This window comes from Columba livia, chromosome 19 (genome assembly GCF_036013475.1).
Source record: "Columba livia isolate bColLiv1 breed racing homer chromosome 19, bColLiv1.pat.W.v2, whole genome shotgun sequence".
Classification (NCBI taxonomy): Eukaryota; Metazoa; Chordata; class Aves; order Columbiformes; family Columbidae; genus Columba; species Columba livia.
This window is the reverse complement of record NC_088620.1, coordinates 1,178,058-1,201,988: the sequence shown is the minus strand read 5'-3', so window position 1 is coordinate 1,201,988 and position 23,931 is coordinate 1,178,058. Positions and strand designations below refer to the sequence as shown.

The following is a 23,931-nucleotide window of genomic DNA, read 5'->3' as shown; positions in this document are numbered from 1 at the left end:
GGTCCTTCTGTAGGCTGGGGACACAGGACACGCTGCAACCGCCCGGGAGCGTCTGCGGCCGAGGCTGCAGCTCCTGCCCGGGACTCGTCAACCGTACCCGGTGCCTTTCCCGGTCGGAAATGCGCAGATCGTTCACATTTGCCTGTTTTCTGTGTTTCAGCTGCGGGAGCTGGTCAGCATGTGCATATACCCCGATCCGGATCAGAGACCTGACATTGGTTACGTGCACCAAATAGCAAAACAAATGCATGTGTGGACCTCCAGCACATGAAGCGGCCGCGCTCCACAAGCCAGCACAGCTTAGTCTTACTTGAATTTTTTTCTCAGATGAAACCGACTGGTGCCTGGTCACTCAAGTGAGGGTTGAGCACTCGTAGCAGATGCTCCACTACTCTGCAGGTTATTTGACAGGACTCTGACACGGTGGTCGTGCTTTAAAGTGAAGATTCTGTGAGGTATTGCAAGTGATTGATTTTTTTGTTTTTTTTAAGGCCAATAACATGTTACAGATGTAGATCATTTAATGGTCCTTTCTTAAAACTGTCGTGTGTAATCTAGGCTAGATGATATTAACAAGGTGTCAGCATTTGACACACCCCTTCTATCTTAACTGTAATGTGAACTATTGAAATAATTCCTTCAGTGAAATCACTTTATACTAATGTAAGAATTACAGTAGATTTTGTGTAATTTGTATAACTGCTACTTTGCCTCTTCTGCAAATGGTTAATAGCAAATTCAGTTTTTACTTGGTGTATTTTAAACCAGCCATTATGTGTTTGTATTGATTCCCGTCTCTTCAGACGCAGGATCTGGGAAGGTTGGGGGGGAAACACATTTGTTTCAAGATATTTTTTTTTAATTGAAAATGTAGAGTATTTTGCTGGTGCATTTATCTGTTAACTTGGCTACAGCCAGTGAGAGAAGTTAAGCCTGTACCTGGGGAAAAGGAACACCACGCCAAACCAACCCAGAGCAAGTGCTGCTTCTGCAAGTAATTTCTCTTTAAACTCATTTCCCATTTGGCTTGGGTCTTTCAGACTTGTTCTTGTGACAAACCAGGGCTTAGCTAAGCCAACTCGACCTTGGTGGAGATCCTTCACAGGTTCTGGAGTACAATGAACTGTAGGTAAAACGGTGTTTTAAACACTTGGAAACATTTAGAAAAGAAAGAAGTGAAATGCTTTGTGTATCTGATTCTCCGTAAGGCTCAGCCCCGTCTGTTTAACTGTGAAAGCTGATTTACAGAATGTGAATTTTTATAAAATCTCAACCTGATTTGAAGGAGTCATCTTCTTTACATGGAAATTTTCAACCAACTAAATTCATTCATTGAATCAATGATTTGTTTCATTACTGTCGATGAGAACCATTCACTGCTTTAGCACAACGTGGATTCACGTTCAAGTGTTTCCATTTCAGGCCTGTGGGTTGGACGGGGCTGCACGGACACGGGGCTCGTGCCAAAGCGTAGATGTGTGTGACAGTTCAAATGCAGCCTGTGCCTGTTTTTTCTTAGGAAAAGCATACAATCCTAAAGTGTTTTGGAAGTAAGGTTAGGGTTAGGGGTTACATACATATATATGCTTTTAGTGGATTTTTTTTTAACCTAATGTGCTCTACTTAACGGAAAACTGCAGTGCCATCCTCAACTACTTCCTGCCAAATTTGGAAATATTTGTATAGGGTAGCAAAGAAAAGCTCTTAATTGCTGTGAATAACGTTGGTATCGTTAACGCAAGGTGCCATCTTATTGAGTCTTCTAAGCAGAACATTGAGCCGGCTGCTCTCAAGAGGTTCAGGAAACGGAGCTCAGCAGGAGCCGGCGCTGGAGCCACCGATGGCTCCCACCTTCCTGCTCCCCCGCTCGCTCCGGCCCCGCTGCCCCGCAGCTCCTCCTTGGGGCCGCGGCCGCTGTGCCCCGCGGCCGCTGGGACACGGGAAGGAGCCCCGGGGAGCTCGGCTCAGGCTGAGGCTCCTGACAGGTCTGGTCACTTTCTTGCTACGTAAAATTTAGTAGTGCTTATAAGTAAATGTACTTCAAAAGGTAATTTTTTTTTTTTTTTGCAATTGTGCATTTTTAGATAAATAAAAAAAATGATTTAAAAAATAAACACCTTTGTTTAAAAAAAAAAAAAAGTCTAGTATTAAGGAAAAAAAACCCACCACTGAAAACAGCCCTAAAAATGCATCACACAGCCAACACCAAAAAGAGCCGGTAAATGCTGCAGTTCACATTTTCAAAGGTGCAAGAAAGGAAACCAGCACTACATAAAAACAGTAACAAAGAGAATGGTTAGAAACCTCTTTATTGTGTGAGAGCTGGAGCGCCGCCGCCAGCGCCGCCTCAGGACGTGTCCATGGTCTGCACCGTCTCATCCAGCACCTCCAGCTCCAGCAGCGCCACGTTTTCGGTGAGAACAGCGGTCGTCCCTTTCTCACACTTGTACCTGCCGTACCTGTTAGCGACAGAGGTGGAAATGCAGCTGGCAGGCGCTAACACAGAAACCCTCTCTGCACATTGGAGAAATAATCAACCAACTTTATCTAGAAATTTCCTATGAAAGTCCAAAGTAAGTAAAGGAACTGTGGTTACTGCAAAAATCTCAACTGATTGCAATAACTGATAAAGTTTCAGATAAATGAACATTTCTAGGAAACACGGTCTTTAAAAAATATCTACATTACCAAGTCACTCGTAGGGCTGCCTTACAGAGAAATGAGATCTCACGACAGTGTGGGACATTCCTGCTGTGCACCCTCACTCGAGCAACAAGCTATTTGTTGAACTACTAGAATAATTTTGCCAGTGGGTAAAAATGATTGGGTTTCTGTGCTAAAACGAGCTAACAGTGAACACAAAGCCTGTGATCAAGCCGTGCTTCCGCAGCCTGACTACAGGAGTCTCAGCCTTTTTGTCCATTTACAGAGCAAAACCCAAATTCTCGCTTAAAACGCGTAATCACCCCTGAGCTGGCTGAGGAGCCGCAGGTCTCCGCTCAGCACGAAGGGTGAGGAACGGCCGGGCCGCGGGGCTGCGCCCATGGCAGCTGCCTTGAGAAGATGGGAAAACACAACTTCTTTAAACTACTGTTTTGGTAGCGGATGGAAAAGTTGCACAACTTGTTAGACACACCATAACAGTACATATCGCAAAACCCTTGAGCTGCCTGGGGGGCTCTGATTTCACTGATTGGGCAACATGGTTCACCAAGCCAGCTCCTGGAGTTCTGCTCACTGTGGAATTTCCTCACCTGTGTCCCAAACTGTCAGTGTGACAAGACCGCACAACACGCACTGAAATGCGACCCCGTTCCCAAAGCGTTCCAGACTTCAACACTCGTGACATAAAATGTAAAGACTCAGAATTACTGTGTTAAGGAAACAAGTGACGGTCACGTCACCTTAGCGGAGGGTTTCCAGTAGTTTCAAACGCTCCGCAGCCCTTCCCTGCACGCATGGTGCGTGCTCTCCAGCCGGGGGCTGGAAAAGGCCTCTAGAAATGGACTAAACACAACATGGCAGTCACAAGTTTTGGTTTTGGGGCCAGACCGTGCTACCCGAGCTGAGCGGAGGCAGCGGCGCGGAGGGGGCAGCGCTGCCGCGCGGTCCCGACACCACACACGTTTCAGCAAGAACACAACACAACCTGCGTGTCTGCTCAGCCCCAAGCGTGAAACTTCAGCACTTTTCCAAGCTCTGGAGCAGCCCCAGCGTGGGCAGCAGAGCGGTTGTTCCCTCAGGCGGCTGTGCGCACCATCAGCAGCCTCGGCTGCACGTACAGCCACTTTGTTTTCTTGTTTAGCTGAAATTCAATATGCAGATCTAGAGAATACTCTTAACAAAACCTAGTATTATGGAAAACAGGAATTGCTGGGAAGAGCAGGGATAAGGCACAGCTTAAGAACACCAACCTGTCCCCCTTCTTGTTGGCCACGTCATACGGACGGAGAAAATCCAGCTTGCTCTTGCTGATGACGCAGATGTCGATGTTGCTGCCGGAGCCCAGGTCGTTGTAGATGCCGGCGGCGATGGCGTCCCGCACCAGCTGCTTGGCCTCCTCCTCCTGCGGAGCAAAGAGTCGTCACTGCACGTGGTGGCATCTCCCCGACACTGCGTGGGACGGCGGAAACTGCGAGCTCAGAGCAATGAGCCACCGGCACCTTCTCCCTCAGCCCCACAGCACGTCAGTGACACCGCTGGACACGGGACCGGCCCCAGGGACAACCTCCTGTCCTGCGCACGAGCCTCCACCCCGGCCCGGAGCAGACTCAGTAAGGACAGCCAAGGGAACCAGGTGAAGAATTTTACAATTTTTATCTTCCAGGCTTTTGTGCCCAGGTACAAGTTCCCTGTAGCGCCCTCCATGTAGCATCCACGTACAAATTACACAGACACACTAGTTACAGACTTCCCTTAGGCAGGGACTATTTCATTATCCTCCGTACTAGCAAAATTATTTCTATAATTCTGTGACACAGCTTGGTTTGCAAAAATTATTCAGCTCATCTTAATAGTAACTGTGTTCCAAAGCAGCTTTGTACCGGCTGGCTCGGATTTGTAATTCCGGTCCTCAACACAAGGGCAGAGAATTTAAAGGAACCTGCTGAAAATCCTGCTCCGAACAGGCACCTCTGACAAAGTACCGCCCGCTGCGCTTCTTGCCATTTGAGTGAAACAATGGAAAACTTCTGCTATACACTTCAGAAACTTCACAGGCAATTAAAGCAAAGTATACATCTAAGGTCATCCAATGCATACTGTATTTACACATTTCAAAGGTGTATTTCTAAATGACTTTGTACAACTAGTAGCATCATATTTGCAACAAAACTAGAACAGAAACTGGAACAGGAAAGAAACCTCACTTTTTACTGCTTCTGAAAGCATGCACTAATCCCACAGAAGCAACGTTTGCTTTCCCACAGGTTTGGTAGCTCTGCTTTCTCTAAAAAGGGCAAATTTGCAGCTGCTGGAATGTCTGCTGCACCTGCGCGGGTCAGAAACCGCACCTGTGCTGGTCAGAAACCGCACCCGTGCTGGTCAGAAACCGCACCCGTGCTGGTCAGAAACCGCACCTGCGCGGGTCAGAAACCGCACCCGCGCGGGTCAGAAACCACACCTGCGCGGGTCAGAAACCACACAGCCCGGACCAGAGTGCACAGGGGTCTGTGTTACACGTGTAGCGTTCGGATGAGTCTCTTACAAGGAAACCTCTCAAATCCACCAAACTCTCCATTCACATAGTACAGCTCATCGACGCTGATCTCCATTCTCCCCCGGCGCTGCGGTGCCCGGTCACACAGGCGCTGGCTCCGCGGCGGCCCCGGGCAGGGCCGGGGATCACATCTCTGCACAGCACACGCACACTTCAGTCCTTCCAGTAACCTCCCCAGTACACACCAGAGCACGTAAGACCCCTCAGTTTCTGTATAAGGAACTTACTTGAGAACTCTGCCTAGAGCACGCCTGCTCAGCACAGGAAGGATGAGACCCAAGGACGTCTGTGAGCACAAACCTGGCTCAGCTGTATCCTCAGGTCACTCAAAGCAGGAGCTGCTCAGCAACCCCAACACGGCTGTAGCCAAACGCCACATTTACCGCCACCACTCCTCACTGCTTCACTGGTACTCCACACGTTCAATAATCTGCCACTAGACACCGTGAACCAAAGCAAATATTCAATGCTGGTTTTGATAAATGCAGCTTTTAAACACATCCCTCATTTCCAAGGCCTGGGTGCCCCTGGGAAACCTGCTGGACAACAGCTCCTGCTCCAGCGCTGCATCGCGGTGCTGACCCGCGCGAGGGCACGTTGTGCTAAACTACGGAAACAGCATAAATCCTCACGTCAGTCCCGGTTTTATTAGCATTACTCTTTAAAACAAGAACAACCCCGAATTACACATCCTGCCACACTGAGCAGAACAAAACAGCTGTGCTGTAAAAATAATACCTGTACATTCCTTCAGTGAGTCAGTAATGCAACTGACAGCGAGCGTCCGACGGCCGGCTGCTCTCGCTGCCTCGGTGCGTGCTCAGGGCACCTCAGTAATAGAGTGAAAGTAAATATACTAAAACAAAACAAAAAAGTATGTGCAGATATGATTAAAAAGTGGTAGCAAAAGCAGAATAGTCAAGTTATTATGTGAGCTGGTAGTACAAGAAAAGCAGAGCAGCTTAGGAAAACTAACGCAGATTGGTGGAGGTTCATTCCGCTCTCCCTTTTAATCTGATCTTTTTTGGGCTCCAGTGTAAATCTCAGTCCTCTTGCTAATGGATTTCTCTTTTTTTTTACTTTTTTACTCTATCAATCTGCTGTTATCAAAATAGTCTTAAAACCATCCAGTCCAGTCAGCAGAGCTCACTAGGGCACACGCGTCAGCCTGGTTGATGAACCTGGAGCGGTTTTAATTACAGCAAACGCTGCTTCAGCGCTGCGTTCAATTCTCCTCCCGTTCCCTAACGCGGAGAGACGAGCAGCCAGCCAGGACCGCAAAGCCCCGGCCGCTCCGCGCCCCGCGAGGGCTGCGACCGCACGGGGGACGCGCTGAGCATCCGAGTGCTGACACCGCCGCAGCGCAGGGGCACCAGCGACCACTGCAACAACTAATCTTAAACAACCCTCAAAGTTCAGGGTATATAAAAGGAGCGCTTCCTACTTTATGGCTGCAAAGACCAAGCTAACTGGGAATGTCATCCTCTGGGGTCCAGGCTGCTGCTTAAATGAGATTAGGGCAGGAGTGATGCATCGCGGCCGGCGGCGCTGACAAGCGGCGCTTTATGGCGCGATCTGTTTGTCTCCATCACCGCGGCCCCGCGCGTCCCAGGACTCCAATGTGCGGCTCCATTTACCAGCACATGACAAATGGGCAGCGCCTGTAAAAGGCGCAAAGAGGTGCAGACCAGCCGTGTAATGGTCACCACAGATGTACCGCGGCGCTCGAGGGGGAAAACAGACCCCAAGTTCATTAAAGTGACCAGTAATGGATCTTTCAAAATGTGTCTGAGGAATAGCGCAGTAAAGGCTAAAATAAATAACTCAGCATGGAAGGCTAATCTGAAATGGTGTTTGATAAATTATTTATAACACAGACAATTGTCTGCATTTAATATTGGAGCCACTGGTAGCATCTTTAAAAGATGATTTATGTGTTGCAATGCCATTAAGCTTTATATGGGCCCACTGCTGGCTATAAAGTCTGCTGAGATTTAGAGAATGAGTTTTAAACTGTCACTGCAACATCATAGTAGATAGAGACTGTATTAAATCTTTACTTTAAACCTGTTATCTAGAGAGTTGCATTTTGTAGACACTCAAGAACTGATAGATTGCCTCTGTACAGCTGCTGCGGTGCGAGTCCCAAACAGCGCCAATAAGGAACTTTTACACATTATTCTTCTATATGACTTGAATAAGTTTCTCTTCTCCATTAAAGCCATTTCCAGATTTCAAACGCTACTGAAGGAAAAAGAGAAGAGTTTCCTACAGAAGATGAGGATACTCCTAATCACATTAACACCACCTTTATAACAGCTTTTGGCCGGGTTTATCATTATGTCTCCAGCGGTAATGGGAGCAGCTGGAACACCTTTGTCAATATTATTTCCTCGGCATTTTGTAACTTCACAAACAAGTTCAACAGGAGATGTCTTTTCCAGATTGAAAAACTTACAGAAAGGATTCTACGTTTTAATTCTCACCTAAGTGAGATGAATTCCTTCTGCGGGTCACTGGTACCCCGATGGATACTCGATGCGTAGAGCGGTTCTCTGATAGAAAGGCTTATCAACAGTTTGGAATATAGTACACGACAAACGTCAGGATAGAACGAATACCACAGTGTGCAACAAGTTTTGTAAAAATTTAAAAAAATCAAGTGATTATCACAACTATTATTTAGTAGTTTCTAAAGCATAATGGGGGAAAGTGAAGTAACTCCATTATTTGTATGTTAAACAGCTAAGTTATTTTAAATCGAGCTATGTGCATCATGTTATTTTCCAGGTCTGTCTCCACAGTCTTATTTAACAAGGCTGCAAATTTGGAAACGTTACTTTCAGTTACTTGCAGGAAGGCGAGTGAGTGACTCAGTGTTTGCTCAACAAACAGTGTCAAGGGCTCAACCACTATTAAATACCATTAGAATTTTCATTCTAGAACCCACCCTGTTCCAGCACTGGGGAACGCGCCCCCCGCTGGGATGGGACTCCCAACACGTCTGCCTGAAAGCTCGCGGAGAAGTCAGAAATCAAAGCTGCACTTGTGCTTACAAGAACGGGGGAAAGCGGAGGGTACAGTCCCTGCTCGCCACCACAGCAGTCACCGTGCTGCCCGCTTCACACAGAACAGAGACGAGCTGAGCTGAGCTGAGCAGCAGCGATCTGCGCACAAATACGGCAGGGGCAGGAAACGGTGCAGAGCCCACGGAGAGCCCAGCAGCCCTGTCAGAGCCCAGCGGCCGCGTTCTCACACACATACCTGCATGCGTTCATTAACAGATAGAGAATCACAGATCAGGTCACTCTGTGCTGCACTGGGGGTCAGTTTTGTTGTGCACAGTATGTTAGTCTATGTTTATTTTTCTAACTGTTTTCTACTATGAACTTTCCAAATAAAATACACCTTAGTCCCTAATTATTATTCTCGGTGATTACAGCTGGCGCGATGGCAGACGCCTGCAAGCCCGGGCTCACCACCGCCTCCCCCCTTCTGATATTGTACACCACACAAGTATAATAAACCATGTTAATATTTCATACCAGTGTGAAATATGCTGGAGTATCAATTCAACATCTGCTGTCTTTAGGGTACCGGCATCCCGCAGAGACACTTTCAATTTGTAATTGAGTTCTATACTGAATTAATCAGCAGTTTATCTTTTTTAGTAAAATAACGTCTTCCCCACTAACCTGGATTTACATTAACAATTTATGCCAAATTACCTGCCAAGGCAAGAAACTTATGTGATTCGGAACTACTATTCAATAACATTAGTTCCTATATGTCATTCCTTACATGCACATTAGTACAATACATATTTCCAATGGTTCGGAGTTAAATTACGAGTTCCTCTCACAACTGCGGGATTTCTTTTCATGCTATTCCCACACTCTGAACTAAGAATTAATATGAAAATTCATTTAATTCATCACTTCCTACGCCTGGGTGAAGTTCATGTTTTCCTCGGGAGCCGATTCTCGCAATAGAGACGTCTGGGCAGCGCGGAGCTGCACGCGGCGCCGGCCGCGAGAGCCACCGGCCGCCCGGACCGCGGCTCCCGCACGGCTGCACCGGGACCGCGGCTCCCGCACGGCTGCACCGGGACAGCGGCTCCCGCACGGCTGCACCGGGACCGCGGCTCCCGCACAGCTGCACCGGGACCGCGGCTCCCGCACGGCTGCACCGGGACAGCGGCTCCCGCGGCCACCGCGCAACAGCCGGAACGCAAACCACGCAAGGGGGACACTGGAATCACTGCGCGTTCCTACTGCACATCAAAAAGTGAACATCCAACCGTAACACAGCTGCCCTCAAACAAAGCAAATCTCTGTTCATATGATTATGACTTTACCCCTGAAAAAAGGATGGAAGGGAATGAAGCCCAACATTTTATTTGGAAAAAGAAGTGCTGGGCCCTCTGGTACTTTTTCCTTCCTAAGACGACCAAACGCTCGGTAAAGCCTTTGGCAGGAGGGGTCCCCACGCGCCGGGCTGCCCTGCGCAGACGCGACCGCGCTCGGCCCGCGGCCCTCGTGCCACAGGAAATATTCTCCAGTGTGTTTTGCCCGTGTTCTGCAGTTACGGGAGATACACAAACTGAACCATTTAAACTGAACACCTGCTCCTGAGAAATGCATCAAAAATAATTACCTGTCCTACACCTTACCCTCTGCAGTGAAACCATCTCTGAACACAGAGCCCTGCTTCCCACCAGCCTGTCTCCATTATTACCTACAAAGTTCAAGTGTTACTTTTGTAAAGGTGAAGAAATTGTTGCTCTTTGTCAAGCAGCAAGGCCTAATTTAAACTAAGGCAACATTTATTCCCTCCATACAGGCTGTACACAGGGAGCTGGCAGGAGGCGCTCCTGGGTGTCACCGGTAACTGGGACTGATAGTGTTGGCCGGTTCCCACCTGATTTCTGCACAGAAATTGTGCTTTGCTGCATTCAGAAAGCGCAGTTGCCAGCACAAGCCAGCCGCTCCGGAGCACGTCCCGCCAGCACATCTTAGATCAGCCTCACGGTTCCTGTTCAACGTTATTTCACAAAGGTGATCGATCCAAGGCGCAATTCCATGGAAGAAGACGAGAACAGCGCTCGCTCTCGGGCTTGTCAAGCAGAAACCGCGCTAGATACAATAATTTTCATCTAATCAAAAAATAAGAAACAGCACAAGAAGCTTTTACTTTCTGGATGACTGTCTGCACTAACACCTGATATTTACCCATGGAAATTCCAGTCTCTGAAGGAGACAATAATACAGGTATGTAAGGAAAGCCTGAAATCCGCATCACCAGGAGCTCGTCAGAAAAGGCACTGAAGATATGTCACCAGCAGTCCCGGTTACTGTCACTGGGTAATGAAATCAACAGATACAGAGAGCACAGAAGCGCCAAGTACTTATATTTGTTCATGGAATCAGACTTTTCTTCCCCCCATTTACTTAATCTCCGTGTTTGACACCACCAGGGGTTCAAGTATCTCAGGCAGGCTCTCCAGCTTAACTCCCACGGCCCGGCCTGATCTGCATTGTCTGCGGCCCCAGCTCAGCCCGCGAGCCGCGCAGCACGTGGGCCCCGTCCCGCGGAGTCATTAGAGCTCCGCGTGGCAGCTGGCGGGATTAGCCCTGCACCGCGCACCTGAGCCCCGCGCAGGGACCCCGGCGTCCCCATCACCGCCGCTAATGAACACGGAATTCATATGCAGCTTGTCACTGCTCTTGAGCCCCGAATCACACAGACGCGGGCTAAATAAGACTGATGAGACAACTATTGTTGAAGATTAGAGAGTTTTGACAGTGTCCAAAAATAGCTCACTATTATTGTCAGTAGTTAATAAATAAAAATAATACCATCATACTGAGGGACAGGAGGAAATACGAGCACAGAAACATTTGAATTATCTGTGTGGCAGCTGTTTGAAAATGGAAGAAAGTGACATGTTTTTCTAACATTTTGTACTATGCCTGATTTATATTTTTACTGAAATAAGAGGCACACAGTGGAAGTGAATTTACAGCGCTCTCCACTTTAACAGCACCGGGACCAGGGGTGCACAGTGGCCAGAGGAGGGAGGACGTGCCTCAGGCCTCGGCCTCCTCGCCTGGGATGCGGGGCTGCTCACGAGCACCTCAAAACCCAGCGGCAAAGCCAGGAAACAAACTGCGGACCAGAAGAGCCCAAGTCTAAACATTTTGCAGCTTCCAGTCCTCTTCCTTCTTATAATTTCTTTGTGAACACACCTACTCTGACAGCTGCAACCACAAACTGAGAACGGCTCCTGCCTCAGCTCCGCCTGCTCCCCCATCCAGCCGCTGAACTGCTCACACTGCCCCCCAACCCGTGTCTGTCTGAACCGAACAAGCTGTCGCAGGAACCCCTGCAGAACTAGGGCAAGGCAGCCCCGGCAGCTCTGGTGCGGGAACAGCCACAGCAGCCCCCCTTACTGCTCATCTGCTCTCACCCTGCACAGGACGGTCTGTTTGCACTCAGGACCACTTGATCTATTATACCATTTTTTAGCGTGGCGGGAAATGAGTGGAAATATAATCTCACTTTTTTGAGGGTGATCTATTTTAGAAACACTTATTAAATATCTGCCAGACTACCTCCTTCCATTTTCCCCACCTACTTTGTGCCCGCAAACTCATTACACAAAGATTTGCTTCCCCTTGTCAGCCATAGTTCTGCTTTCTGCAGTTTCGACTGGGACTCTTCCCTTTGGATCCTCTTTTTATTAAACCTGGCTGGTTTGATGAAATGCAGAGAAGAAATGAAGCCACAAGCAGACTGGTTCTTCGCTGGAACACGAAGCTGTTGCCAGACGGCTGCGCAGCCTCGCCCAACACCAAGCAATTCTCACACAGACAGAAAGCGTCTACTTCTCAAACAACAGAAGCCAAATACAGAACAAAATATATAATACCCCAGTCTCTCTGGGAATTCAACAACCACAGCACAGATAAATCCAGAATTCCAGCATTTAATACTGCAGACGTGTCCTCCCAGCTCATGGTGGTTTCCATATCCACTGACTTGGAGTATTTCTTTGCTATTGTTTAACACCAGAAGGCGTAAGTGCATTTGCAAAAATCTGACTCTCAGGTTTAAAAACCATGTGGCTATTCCATTGAAACGCTATTGAAAGAAAAATTGGCTGCAATGAAAGATCTAAGCTCAAAACACTCTATTAGATGTGCTGTTCTTCCACTTATGTTTTTTAAAGTAGATCTATAGCTGCCCACATGACAGATTAATATTGTTCCACAGTAGTTAGGTGCTTGGCATTACATTTTTGAAGCATCTACAGGCCTTCAGGGCTGAAAGTGTTCACATCTTCAGCAATCTATAATGGTTCCTCTAGAGGCCAGCACTTGCTTCATAATGAAACATGCCTCCATAAATCAGAGTGCAGAAGTAGCACTTGTGTACGTCACCATCCATCTTGGCAGCTCCTCTGAAGGATGTTGGGTAAAGATCATCTCCCGGCATTGCAAGCAGGGAAAGGACCATCACAGCTGGCACCGATAAAGCATGCGCTACTTAAATCTGAAGACACACTAAGTCTATGGAAAAACCCGCATCCTGCTGGTGCTCGCACGCCTCGGGCGCTGGGAGAAGCCTCGGCAGCGCGTCTTCAAAAGGCAGAGCCAGGGCTCCAGAAACCTGCAGAAATTGGCTAAGCCTGCAGTCTTTTTTTCAGCTGAGCATCTTCAAAGTGCAGGCTCGTGACTGGGGGGCACGGCAGCTGCGGCGGCGCTCGCCCGCAGCTCCTGGCAGCTCCCGACTTGAAATTCCAGCAAAAGAATTTTTCAAGTTGCTATTATTGCCTGTCATGGATTTATAAATATTGTGCACTGTCTGCTGTGGCACGGCCCTCCTGGGACACGGCGCATGCCAAAAGCGTAACGGAATGAAAAACAGTTCCTATTCTTCAAATAAATGCTAATTTCTTTAACTGTGCTCACACGATGCATTTGGTGATCAGCTTCAATAGTACAGAATATATATCAGAGGCAAAAAAGCTGATTGTCTTTTCCACTAGTATTCAGCTGCTACTTTCATTAAGCTTGTTTAATTACATTCCAGATGCTAATTTGCAAGTCGATACCAGAGGGTGCAGGACAGTTTGCCTTTGAATCATTTCTCTGTGATGTGATGGTCTTGAAGCGCAACCCTACGCTGCGCAGCCCCGCGACTCCGACAACTGCTGCACAGAGACAGCCTGATCTGACACACAAATACTAATCCTCTACCCATTCTATTAAATTAATCTCCAGGAATTTCACCATCATTGCCATTTCATAGCAAATTTGATGTAAAATAGACATAGGGCACTTCAGATTTAATTTGCTTTAATTTCAATAGAAATACCATTTGTTATTTTGTTACTTTAATGGGGGGGAAAAAAAACAACAACAAACCCACAACACATCTGACCGAACAGGTCAATATTTTAAGTTCACAGCCATATCGGAACATGAACAAGTGTTCAAGGGGACAGCTGAGCTCTATCACCTGAAACTCTGCTGCTTTAGTTAATGCGGTCACTAGATCGTTAGGACGGAGCACGGAGTGCAAACAAAGCAAGGGTTAAGGTCCACGCAAGCCTCGAAGATCTAAATATCTATTTCACCAAACGGGTAGGCTGCATTTCTACACGCTTGTTATAACAGTGAATATCTGCTGCCATTTATGGTTGTGTATGAAGGCAATTTAATTAGGATGACCTTTCTCAATAGGAAAAGTTGGAGATTTACCAATTTTTGGTGCCTTTTTTGGTTGCTCTTACACAAAGAATGACTTAAAATACAAGCTTGAAAAGCAGCTGAGAATAAGATGAAATTTTTAGTTTCCCAGCTCTTTGACATTTGTGTTTCTGAAAGCAGACTATTATGCTGTAGCTGTTGATGCCGAGGATTTGCAGTCTGTGTTTTCAGCGTGAACAGCACATACCCCAGCGCACAGTCCCGGACGGACACACGGACTCTGTCGTTCCTACGGGGCACGAGGGGAGAGGAAAGGAGCAGAGCCCACCTGTGCCCAGCGGTTCCATCAGCATCTCGTGTCACGCTACTCAAAACAACTGAGGTTTTTAAATCAACTGGTATTGTATATCACGTTTCTTCAGGGGAGTTTGCAGGTATGACAAATCACTTTAAATGTAATCAGTTCATTTTCTAGAGGCCTCGGGATCACGTGCACACACAGTGCGGTCGGGCCAGCGCGAGGGGAGGAAACGACCCTCAGCAACATCTGCACACCTTGCTGAAGCCCATCAACCGTTTCCATTTCTGTGCTGTTCACTTGCACTAAGTAGCTATAAGATTAGTCCTGTCTGCATTTGAGGCTCAAATGATTCCAACTGCCAGTGTTACCAGCAATTTTTAACAGACTCGGTTTTCAATTCTGTGTTTGATTCTCAGTTTTTCCTTTACTGTGAAAGTCAATTGGAATGAGAAGGAGCATTCACAGAAAGGCTGAAGAGATCAATGTGGTTTAAAAAAGGGTTTGACAGTGCTGAGGCATTTCACAAAATATGGTCACAGGAAGCCCTTTAATTGTTTGGGGTTTATTTTCATCAATCACCTGCAGATAACTGGATTTTCACTGCTTAGCGGGCACCGAACACGGTGTAACTAAGTGTAAGGAAATACTGGAGATAATGCAAAAATAATGTACCATATACATCCATGAAAAATAACTGAGTAACTTAATCAGATCTTAATCATGACAGTCCCTGAATGATTCTCTATAATGAACAACCAATCATTTCTCCAGTTGTTATAGAGATCGTCAGCAAAACACAACCCCAAACCTTATAAATCTTCTGACAATCAGCTTTTAAGTGGATATTAAAAACAGAAGTGCAGTTACCAGTTCTGAACATACCAAATCAACTGGAAATCCAACTGGTTTCAGATGCTACTCAAAGACTTTTTGTTGCTTTTACAACCAGACTTTCTCTTCTCAAGACTGAGGGAGAACAAGTGACCACTGGGGGAAAACAGCAACACCCACTATGCAGGGACGGGTAAATTACTCAAGTCAACTGTAACTGGTAAGTTGTATGTTTTTAAAGCCTTCACCTACATTCAAATCACACAAGTTTTTCTATACATACATTTACATGAAGCTGCATTTCTTTCCATTTATTTAACCCATCAATATCTACGGCTTTGCAGTAAACTGACATTATTATATTTTAAGTGCAGGGAAACTAGAGCAGATTTAACTTTTTTAAAGCTTAAAACGCTTTAAATTCTTACAATCATGAGAATTATTGAGGGAAAAACAGCGAGGCTTAAAAAACGTCTTACCTCCATGTCTGGCTTGTACTTATCCTCAAATACTGCCATAGCTGCTAAGGATCCGGAACCTACGGTAACACAAGCAGGACACTCATTTAGCCAGTGTATTCAGATATAGTATTTTTTTCAAAAGACAACAAATATCAGCAGCACAAACTAGACTGAAGTCGACCTTAGCTTACCATACACCCTTTAAACCCAGCACCTCGTTTAATCTTGAATTCGTAGCTGTAACAGCACACACAGACTTGCCTCAGTCCCCGCTCCAATAGCCTTTTTACTATTTTGAACACCAAGACATGGAAATGAGGTTAGAAGGAGATAAGCGAGTGCCAAGTCTGTGATTGCCGCTCCCAGCTCTCCTGCCGCAGTGCCCGCGTGGCCGCGCTGGGGCTCCGACACCCCACACCAGAGCCGCAACCGGGCAGCGAGCAAACCAGCAGCACTAACAGCAGCCGCTGCCCTCGCGGTATTGCCCCTATCTACTTTAAAACGGTTTATTATGCATTTACTTTGTGCCGTTATTTTTACATTGAACAATAACAGCGGAAGAGACAAAGTGACAGACGTGAAAACGGGAGTTTAACGTCACTTCTCCTAAAGGACGCAGCGCAGGGGGGACCAGGAGCCACCTCTGCCCAAGCTTCTGTAGCTGCAGAACCTTGCTTTCCGTCAATTAACACAAGCAGTATGATACTGTTTGGAACTGTAAACCTGCTTTGTTCACGGAGTGAATCTTCAGGAAGATATCCTGTCTGTCTATGGCCCTGACCATTTTTCAGAGACCGTTACTTTTGGGGAGTGAATAAAGTTACCTGCAATTTTTTACTCCAATTAGAAGATTTTTTGGCATTTATTACTTTTTAACTTGTTTTGCATACTGCTATCTGTTTAGCTGGGTCACGCAGAAAGCCATATTTTCTATTTAAAATGATTTGTGTATATCGCTTGACCACCTCAATGGTTTAGTGAAAGAAAAAGGCAGCGATTAAACAGTTTCAAATGAGGTGTCCTGCTGATTTTATCAAGTCTGCTGAATGTATAATGAAAAAGGAGAAGCTGACAGTGACACTGTTGAGAAAATACAGACTACCTTATCTCAACCATTTAAGGAGGCCCAATTATAGATCAAATTTAAAGGGTAGAAACAGCAGATTTACAGACACAAATCAATGAACATGGTAATCCCAATGAATATGACAGATATTCCTGTTACAGAATATTGCTGTGGTTGAGGATCATTACCCTTACAGTACCAAATACATCACATCTAAAAGCCGTAGGACACTCTAAGTGTGGACTTGTATTACAGGCAATGACTATTCATTTACACCTTGGAGCAACGCACGACTCCATTTTTTAAATGCTGAAGCTGGGAATAAGGAAGATTTTTAAGCAACTAAGAGCTGAAATGAACTGCTGATACAAACAACTGGAAACAAAGGGAATTGTACTGATCCTTCAAAAAAAGGTCAAAGTCAGGTGTGTGCCAAAACAAATACAGGACTCAAACCATAAAATAATTCTCCTTGTGAAATGACATTGGAACATTTCTAACGAAGGGAAAAAAAGATCTGAGATATCGTCTCAAGCTAAGAGCACATTCCTGCTCCACTCAAACGAAGGCCGAGCACGAGCAGAACGGGAACCTCAGAGCCAGAACACAGTCGCACCCTGGATGAGGGTTCCTGGAAAAACCGAGAGGATAAAGACTACAAAATGTGCATGAGTGGAAGCACAAAAAGCTTGCATTTCAAAAAGTGTCTTAGCAGAAGTCTCATAGCACAGCTAAGTGTGCTCTGAAAGAACAGATTTGTCATCTTGGACAGTATAATGAAAATTCTTCACTCTTACTCGCACCAGATGTAAACACCATGTTTGTAGAAACAAATAGATGTATACTTGAGTTTCTCCATCAAAACAAATCATCTGCTGTTTGACAACAGCGATATGAAGTGCTTTAAACACCCCAATGATGTGCGGATATTCACCTGTAGCACATTAGGTAAGGAAAAGCCCTCGGTCCCTGTTTGCAGCGCTGGTGGGCTGAGACCCAGGCCCCGCTGCCCCTGCGGAAACGGGCAGGGACGGCCGCCCGGCAGCACCGTCACCAGCGTCACCCCGGTCACACCCGCCTCCCTCTGCTCCTCAGATTCCACTCACATCCAGACAACCCCACCATGTTCCAAGGGGTTGCAGTGACTTGTGAAAGCTTTGCATTGTACCGGGAGAGCTGGCAATAAAACCTGTGAACTGAGTAAACACTGCAAGCACGGTTTTCTTACTGCAGCGCCTATAAAAGCACAGAAAACTTGGGTATTAAGGGTCTATGGAGGACTTGTTTGTATGCAGGGAAACAGCTGTTCTCTTGTCCACATTTCAGTGCCCACCAATAATTCATTTTTAACAGCCGCACTTTGCCTTTATGTGAAACAAGCTTAACAATTCCCCAACAGAATGTCTGGAGAAAGATAACATTCAAAAATTGCAAAACATGACCAATTGGGGATAGATGTTCCCACCTCGTACACACAACACCTGATGTAAGGCACCACCAGCGAGGGTTCAGGGTTCAGCACTGCTAACATGCAGCCGTTCAACCTCTCATCTATTAAAACACTCAGGAATGCCGTGAGATAATGAGTCGTTAAATAGTGTCTGTGAGCTCAAAGCAATACCAAACCAGGTATTTATCTTCAATAACTTCAGTTTGGAATCTTAACAACACACACACAATGCAGAAACAGGAAAGGTTCTTTGTTGGAATTCAGCGTTGAAAGTTTACAACTGTTCTGCGTATGAGCAGTAACGATAATTAAAGTCTCATTGGTAAACTCATCGTGTATTTGTATTATGTAACATCCAGGAAAAAACCTTTCAGCTGAATTTTTAAAAAGCAATAACTACTATGAGTAGTTGCACTTCAACCACCCTGGAAACACCATCATGGACTTTACAAGCTGTGTCAATTCCAAATAATTTATTTTGCATCCATTTTCAGTAAACTACACTTTGGAAAGTAACGCTCGGGAAGTATTAATCTAGCATCTAAATGTATAAAATATTGATTGCCCAACAAATGATAAAGAACTAGAGAAACTGCAATGCAAAGCTCTGTTGTGAGGCCAGTGCTTTCCGGCCTGATAACGAGCGCGAACCAGGAAGTTACGACACCCTAAGAGATTTTCTTTTTTTTCCTAAGAAGCATTGGTCACTGTAAGTTTTCACAACTAAGTTATTGAAAAGAATTCTAGAGTCAACTGTTAAACCCACTTAAAAATCCCATCTGGTCTTCACTTGCACGGTTGCACTGCTTTACTATAAAGTGCAAGATAATTATTGATGCATAGCAAAAAAACCCAGACAAGAATAATTCCACCATGTTTTGCAATCGCGGTGGCCTTTCTAAAACAGATAAACTAGATCTTCTTAGCAGAACCTTCACTGCTGACAAGTTGCCATTGGGAAGCACGGCCCCCTCCCTGGTCCAGGAGGTGTCTGGGGCTGCGGGAGCCGGGCAGAGCGGCACCGAGCGCTTCAATCCATCATGTCAGGGCCCCCTGACAGGGCCGTTATTCACCGCCGCTCATTGTTATTCAATTTGCTGTTCATTCCAGGTAAACACGCGGTGATCTCCGCAGCCCCGCGGACTGGGATCATTTTTCACGCTGGTTGCCGGGTCTCGCACTGTAGTGCTTGCTCGGCAGGACAACGCTGCGCTGCACCAAGAGCTGATTTATGGATCCGAAGCACCACGGGCACCAGGGACCGGCCTGGCCACCCGGGACTGCTGAACACACTTACTGCTTCCAAAAGCTGAGCCGCAGACTTCAAGCGCTTCCATTTTATGCATGCATTTCATTATAAGTCTTGGCCAGAAGCTTTCCTAGACAAGCCAAGCAATCAGACCATCTTGCACCGTTTGCTGAAATCCAATTTTGTCCTTTGTCAGCATAAACAGTTTAATTTGATGTTTTCACTCCTGAGTAAGCACTGAGTATCTTTTAAGTCTCCCTTGCAAGGGAGGACCCCACTCTGTCCATCCAAAGCACACCCCAGCTAAATAAAAACACTCCAGCACATTAAAACAAACAAAACCCCAACACCTCAACCACCTTTACTATTTAATACTGAATTTCCAGAAATTAACTGGCCATAAACACCTACCCTGATTTAATAAACTGCCCTCAAATCATTTGGAAAAAAATTAATGAACAATAAATTAAATAAGATTGAAATACAATTCCAAATACCACCTCTAATGTGACGTCCACTACTTTTCCACCTTTCATTTATGTGCATCAGCTACCCTTTTTAATAAAATATATCCTAGGCAGTGGAGAACACTGGAGTGTCGCGGGTGCGGAAAGGCAAAGGATACCTGTGCTGAGAAGGGCTTTGTTTGACAGAATGGCCAAACCAAACACGGCGTCACCACACACAGACCTGCTACAGCCCACAGCAGATCACAGTTTATCATCCATCTTCTACCTCCTACTTGTTTGAACCTGTTTTGCTACTACGTTACTTTCATAGCAGAGAAAAAGTAGTGGCCAGAATTTTCAGAAATGCCAAATTTTAGAGCTTTTGAAACACGGGCACGAAGGTAACCATGTACATAATGGAAATGGAGTGACTTTACCCAGGCAATGAACTACTACTGGCTGGAGAGCCAGCTCTGGGTTTACAGTTTACTGCAACGTGGGCTGTAAGGCAATTGTAGGAATCAGACATTCGGGGTTTTATATCACAGGCTGAACAATGACACCGCACGCCCACCACACGCACTTCCCGTGCCGGTCAGTCCTCGCCGCTTCCCGCAGTAATGGCACCATCTATCGGTCCCACAGCACCGCTGCACAACTCCCGTAAATCAACCCCACCTCTTGTGACAGATAACACACCATTCCGTTGAACCGCTGCCCTGCTGCGGCAGAGCGAAGATCCAGAGCAAAAATAAAACCCTTTAACATTTCCAACACAGTATGTAGGTGTTTCATCTAGAGGTGCTAACCGTGAACAGAAAAGGTTTAACTAAAACTAAAGTTTTCTTTCCCCACTGCAGAGTCAGCACAAAAGCTGCATCGGACAAAGGTGGAATCTGGTCTGCTAACCTGACACTTCATTTTCAGATCAATTTTGTGATATTTGTAGTTGGACCCTACATTACACTCCCACAGCTCTAGCAAAGCCAAGCTTTCCTTTCAAATCATTCACGTCTTCAAAATGAAACGCAAGTCTGAAATGATGCAATGTTTTCTTGAGTGACCAGAGAGCAAAAATAATCTGCAGATCTGCATTCTGCTACCACAAAGTACTTATTTCAACGTTATCTTATATTCTTGTTTATAGCTGAAAAATGGCAAGGAAGAATACATTTACCAAGATTGTATTTTGCAATATATCCAGAACATCGCTTTTATAATCGGTCTGGACAGGGCAGCACCTATATGTCAAAAGCATGCAAGCAATCTGTGGTCCCAGCTTTCAGTATTGTCACCCTCCCCAGTTCAAAACTGAGCACAACGTACACAGAACTGTGTATACATAGCGCTCAAATTCCTACCACAGAAAACGTTACGCGGACAGAAGAGCTGGGTACTAACACCTAACAACCTGAGGGTGGGCTACGAACGTCAAGTTGACCCCAGCGACAGACAGAACTAAACGTCTCTACTGAGCAGCTCCGTACAGCAGGTTAAACCAACTATTATATGGACAAGTAAAGCAGTTGTTGCTTCACTACAATGAAGCACCTTCTTGAGTAAAATACAGCTGCTACTTAGCAAAAAAGACAGAAATACAACAGTCTGGAAGAAGCAAGGCGCATGTTTTTCATAATGAAACTAGGGAAAATCCTCAGGCAGAAAGTAAATCACCCAAATGAGAGTTTATATGAACCACGAGTTAGTATTTTCTGCAAATCAAGCTTCCACGGATTTTTTTTACAGCAAGTTTTTGGAAATCTCACAATTCTCTTGCTTTAAAATATGCTGGAGAATGCACACAGCAATTTTCCTAATACCACATTTTTGGCAGCTTAACTAGTACAATAGTCCATGTTTTTAAAGCGTTTAAACAGCAGTGCACCTGCCGTGAAAATATGAGCACGATTTTATCTGTGAGGTCTGCACAGCTCCCAGCAAACACTGCATTTTGAGTACAAACACTTAGAACAATCATCCAAGACGTTCAGCGTTTGGCAGCACTGCAATACTGTGCCACTCACCCATGGTGACGTAGGGCAGCTTGTCCGTGGATCCGTGGGGGTAGATGCTGTAGAGGTGAGGGCCTGTGACATCGACGCCCCCCAGCACCAGGGCAGCACCGATGTACCCCTGGTACCTACGAGCAACGGCCACACGTGAGCCTGCGAGTCCACCCCCAAGCTGTGGCTCTTCACACAGCACATGCATTTGAGAATTTTGCCACGATTGTACCAGCTACATCTTCGTAATAGAAAGACAAACTACTGCTCACACACAGTGAAAGTTAAAAAATTTACCGAAATATGGGATGTTTCAGTGTCAAGAACAAACAAACACCGGGCAATGCTTTTGTACCAATACGGAGAGAATTCAGAGTAGCTTTCAAGCCTTAAATTAAATTCCAGTATCCAAAATTAAGTTTTTCTTTAGGGACTTCAAAAAAACCCACGTTCCTGTGTTTCCCCATTAGATGCTCTTGGCTGCCTAAACTTCTCAATCTGTTACTACGAAAGCTGAGCAGACCAAGGAAAGACGCTCCTTCGCTGGAGCTTCATCTGGTCGTTTTAACTACATTGTTAATAAACAAGAAACACGCTCGGTTACCTGAAAAGCATTTGTTTTAGCATCCGATTAGCTGTGACAACTCTTGGGAGTCGTCCAGTGGACAGCGAATGGAGCTCCAGGTTGGAAGAGATCAGCTGAGTTGTCATCTCAGTATCGGCAGCTGTTCCTGCACCACAACAGCTGGAAAATGTTACAAGTAAGTGATGGAGAGGTGGGGAAGAGAGGGGAGACTTAATGCTTGAACCAACAAGCAGAAATTTTTCCATTACAATATTGAGGAAATTAAGTTCTAATACCATCGATATTTTCAGAGTATGAAACAAGACAGTCTGTTGAAGTGCAAATGAAATACCAAAAATGAACAAGCCTTGCTAATACATGACAATTTTAAAGTACACATTAACAATTGTTTTTAGCAAAGAGCACCACTAAAAATCCCATCGCTGTTACCAATGAGCAATAAACAACTTTACTACTTACTAGATATTAGGGGAAATGAAGTGTATTTTCGAACAGTTCTTGTCAGCAACAACCATGCCTTCGGTCGCTCTCGTGTCCGCTCCGAGCACGATGCCGTCCTGCGGAAACAGTTATTCCCAAACCTCGGCATCCGGGCGGATCCTCCCGGGGACACGCGGGTGACTCAGCGGGGCCCGGACGGCGCTTCAGGCCGAGCGGCCTCTCCGGCCCGGAGCCTCCGCACCCGCCCGGCTGGAGGCAGCGGCCCGGCCCGGCCTCCCGCCCGCAGCGCCGGGGGACGCGCCCGCCTCACCTTGAACACGACGCCGGCGATGGTGGTGCCGGTCTTGCGGGCCGCGGGCAGGCGCAGCCCCTTCGGGACCAGCTCGGCCTCCAGCTGCGAGTTCCTGCAACACAGCGCGACAAGTTGGCCCGGGCGGGGGCTCCCCCAGCCGCAGCCCCCGCGGCCCGCCCGCGCCCGGCCCCGCGGCCCGCCCGCCCCTCACCGAGCGCAGTTGTCGAAGCTGAAGCCGCCGCTCGGCGCCCGCAGCACCGATACCGCCGCCATCTTCCCGCTCCGCCCGCGGGCACTTCCGGGTCAGCTGCCGGCGCGCGCACCGGGGCGGGGCCTGTGCCGGGCCACGCCCCCGCCCGGCCGCTGCCCGCGAAATGGCGGCAGGGGCGGCACCGGAAGTGCTGGGTTCTGCCGCGGAGCGTCCGCGGTTCCCGCGGGATGGGCGGGACGGGTCTGCGCCCGCGCTGCGCGCTCGGGATCCGCCCGTGTCCCGGCAGCTTTGACCGGAACCCGCGGGTTCTGGAGGGTTTGGCAGACGCGCGGGGCAGCAGCCGCCGTGCCCGGTTAAACACCCACGGTGCGGGGGGACCGGGACGGGCCCCGCACCGCTACCCGCGCTGCGGCACTGCCGGCGCGTCCGAACGTGCCGCTGTCCCGGGGCCCGGCCGGGACGGACAGACGGGACGGACAGACGGGACGGACAGACGGGACGGACAGACGGGACGGACAGACGGGACGGACAGACGGGACGGACAGACGGGACGGACAGACGGGACGGACAGACGGGACGGACAGACGGGACGGACAGACGGGACGGACAGACGCGGGTCCGGGCTCCGAGCGCTCCGCGTGCGCCGGGGTCGCCCGTTC

The 23,931-nt window shown here is 47.2% G+C and overlaps 2 protein-coding genes across 4 annotated transcripts in view; one reads left to right on the top strand and one right to left on the bottom strand.

The window, feature by feature from the left end:
* Window positions 1-1,341, top strand: part of NEK6 (NIMA related kinase 6) — a 49,543-nt gene extending 48,202 nt beyond the window's left edge. For all 3 annotated transcript variants that reach the window (XM_065035424.1, XM_065035425.1, XM_021280173.2), the window contains exon 10: window positions 161-1,341. In XM_065035424.1, coding sequence (XP_064891496.1) covers window positions 161-271 — 111 coding nt within the window. In that variant the 3' untranslated portion in view covers window positions 272-1,341. The remainder of the gene's footprint in view (window positions 1-160) is intronic.
* Window positions 1,342-2,292: 951 nt separating this feature from the next.
* Window positions 2,293-23,431, bottom strand: PSMB7 (proteasome 20S subunit beta 7). The gene is made up of 8 exons (XM_065035426.1): window positions 23,273-23,431; window positions 23,080-23,173; window positions 22,788-22,885; window positions 22,347-22,487; window positions 21,764-21,879; window positions 15,544-15,602; window positions 3,915-4,066; window positions 2,293-2,459 (listed from the first exon to the last, which is right to left on the bottom strand). Exons 1-8 carry the CDS (start codon window positions 23,332-23,334, stop codon window positions 2,348-2,350), a joined length of 834 nt encoding a protein of 277 aa, XP_064891498.1. The 5' UTR covers window positions 23,335-23,431; the 3' UTR covers window positions 2,293-2,347.
* Window positions 23,432-23,931: the final 500 nt, after the last annotated feature.

What these genes read in the sequence shown, in the direction of transcription:
- PSMB7 (XM_065035426.1), bottom strand. Translation starts at nt 23,334, where the DNA reads ATGGCGGCGGTATCGGTGCTGCGGGCGCCGAGCGGCGGCTTCAGCTTC. An exon ending in AGCTTCGACAACTGCGCTCG is followed by an intron (nt 23,174 to 23,272) that starts GTGAGGGGCGGG and finishes GCTGTGTTGCAG; the next exon opens with GAACTCGCAGCTGGAGGCCG. An exon ending in GCTGCCCTACGTCACCATGG is followed by an intron (nt 15,603 to 21,763) that starts GTGAGTGGCACA and finishes GTGTTACCGTAG; the next exon opens with GTTCCGGATCCTTAGCAGCT.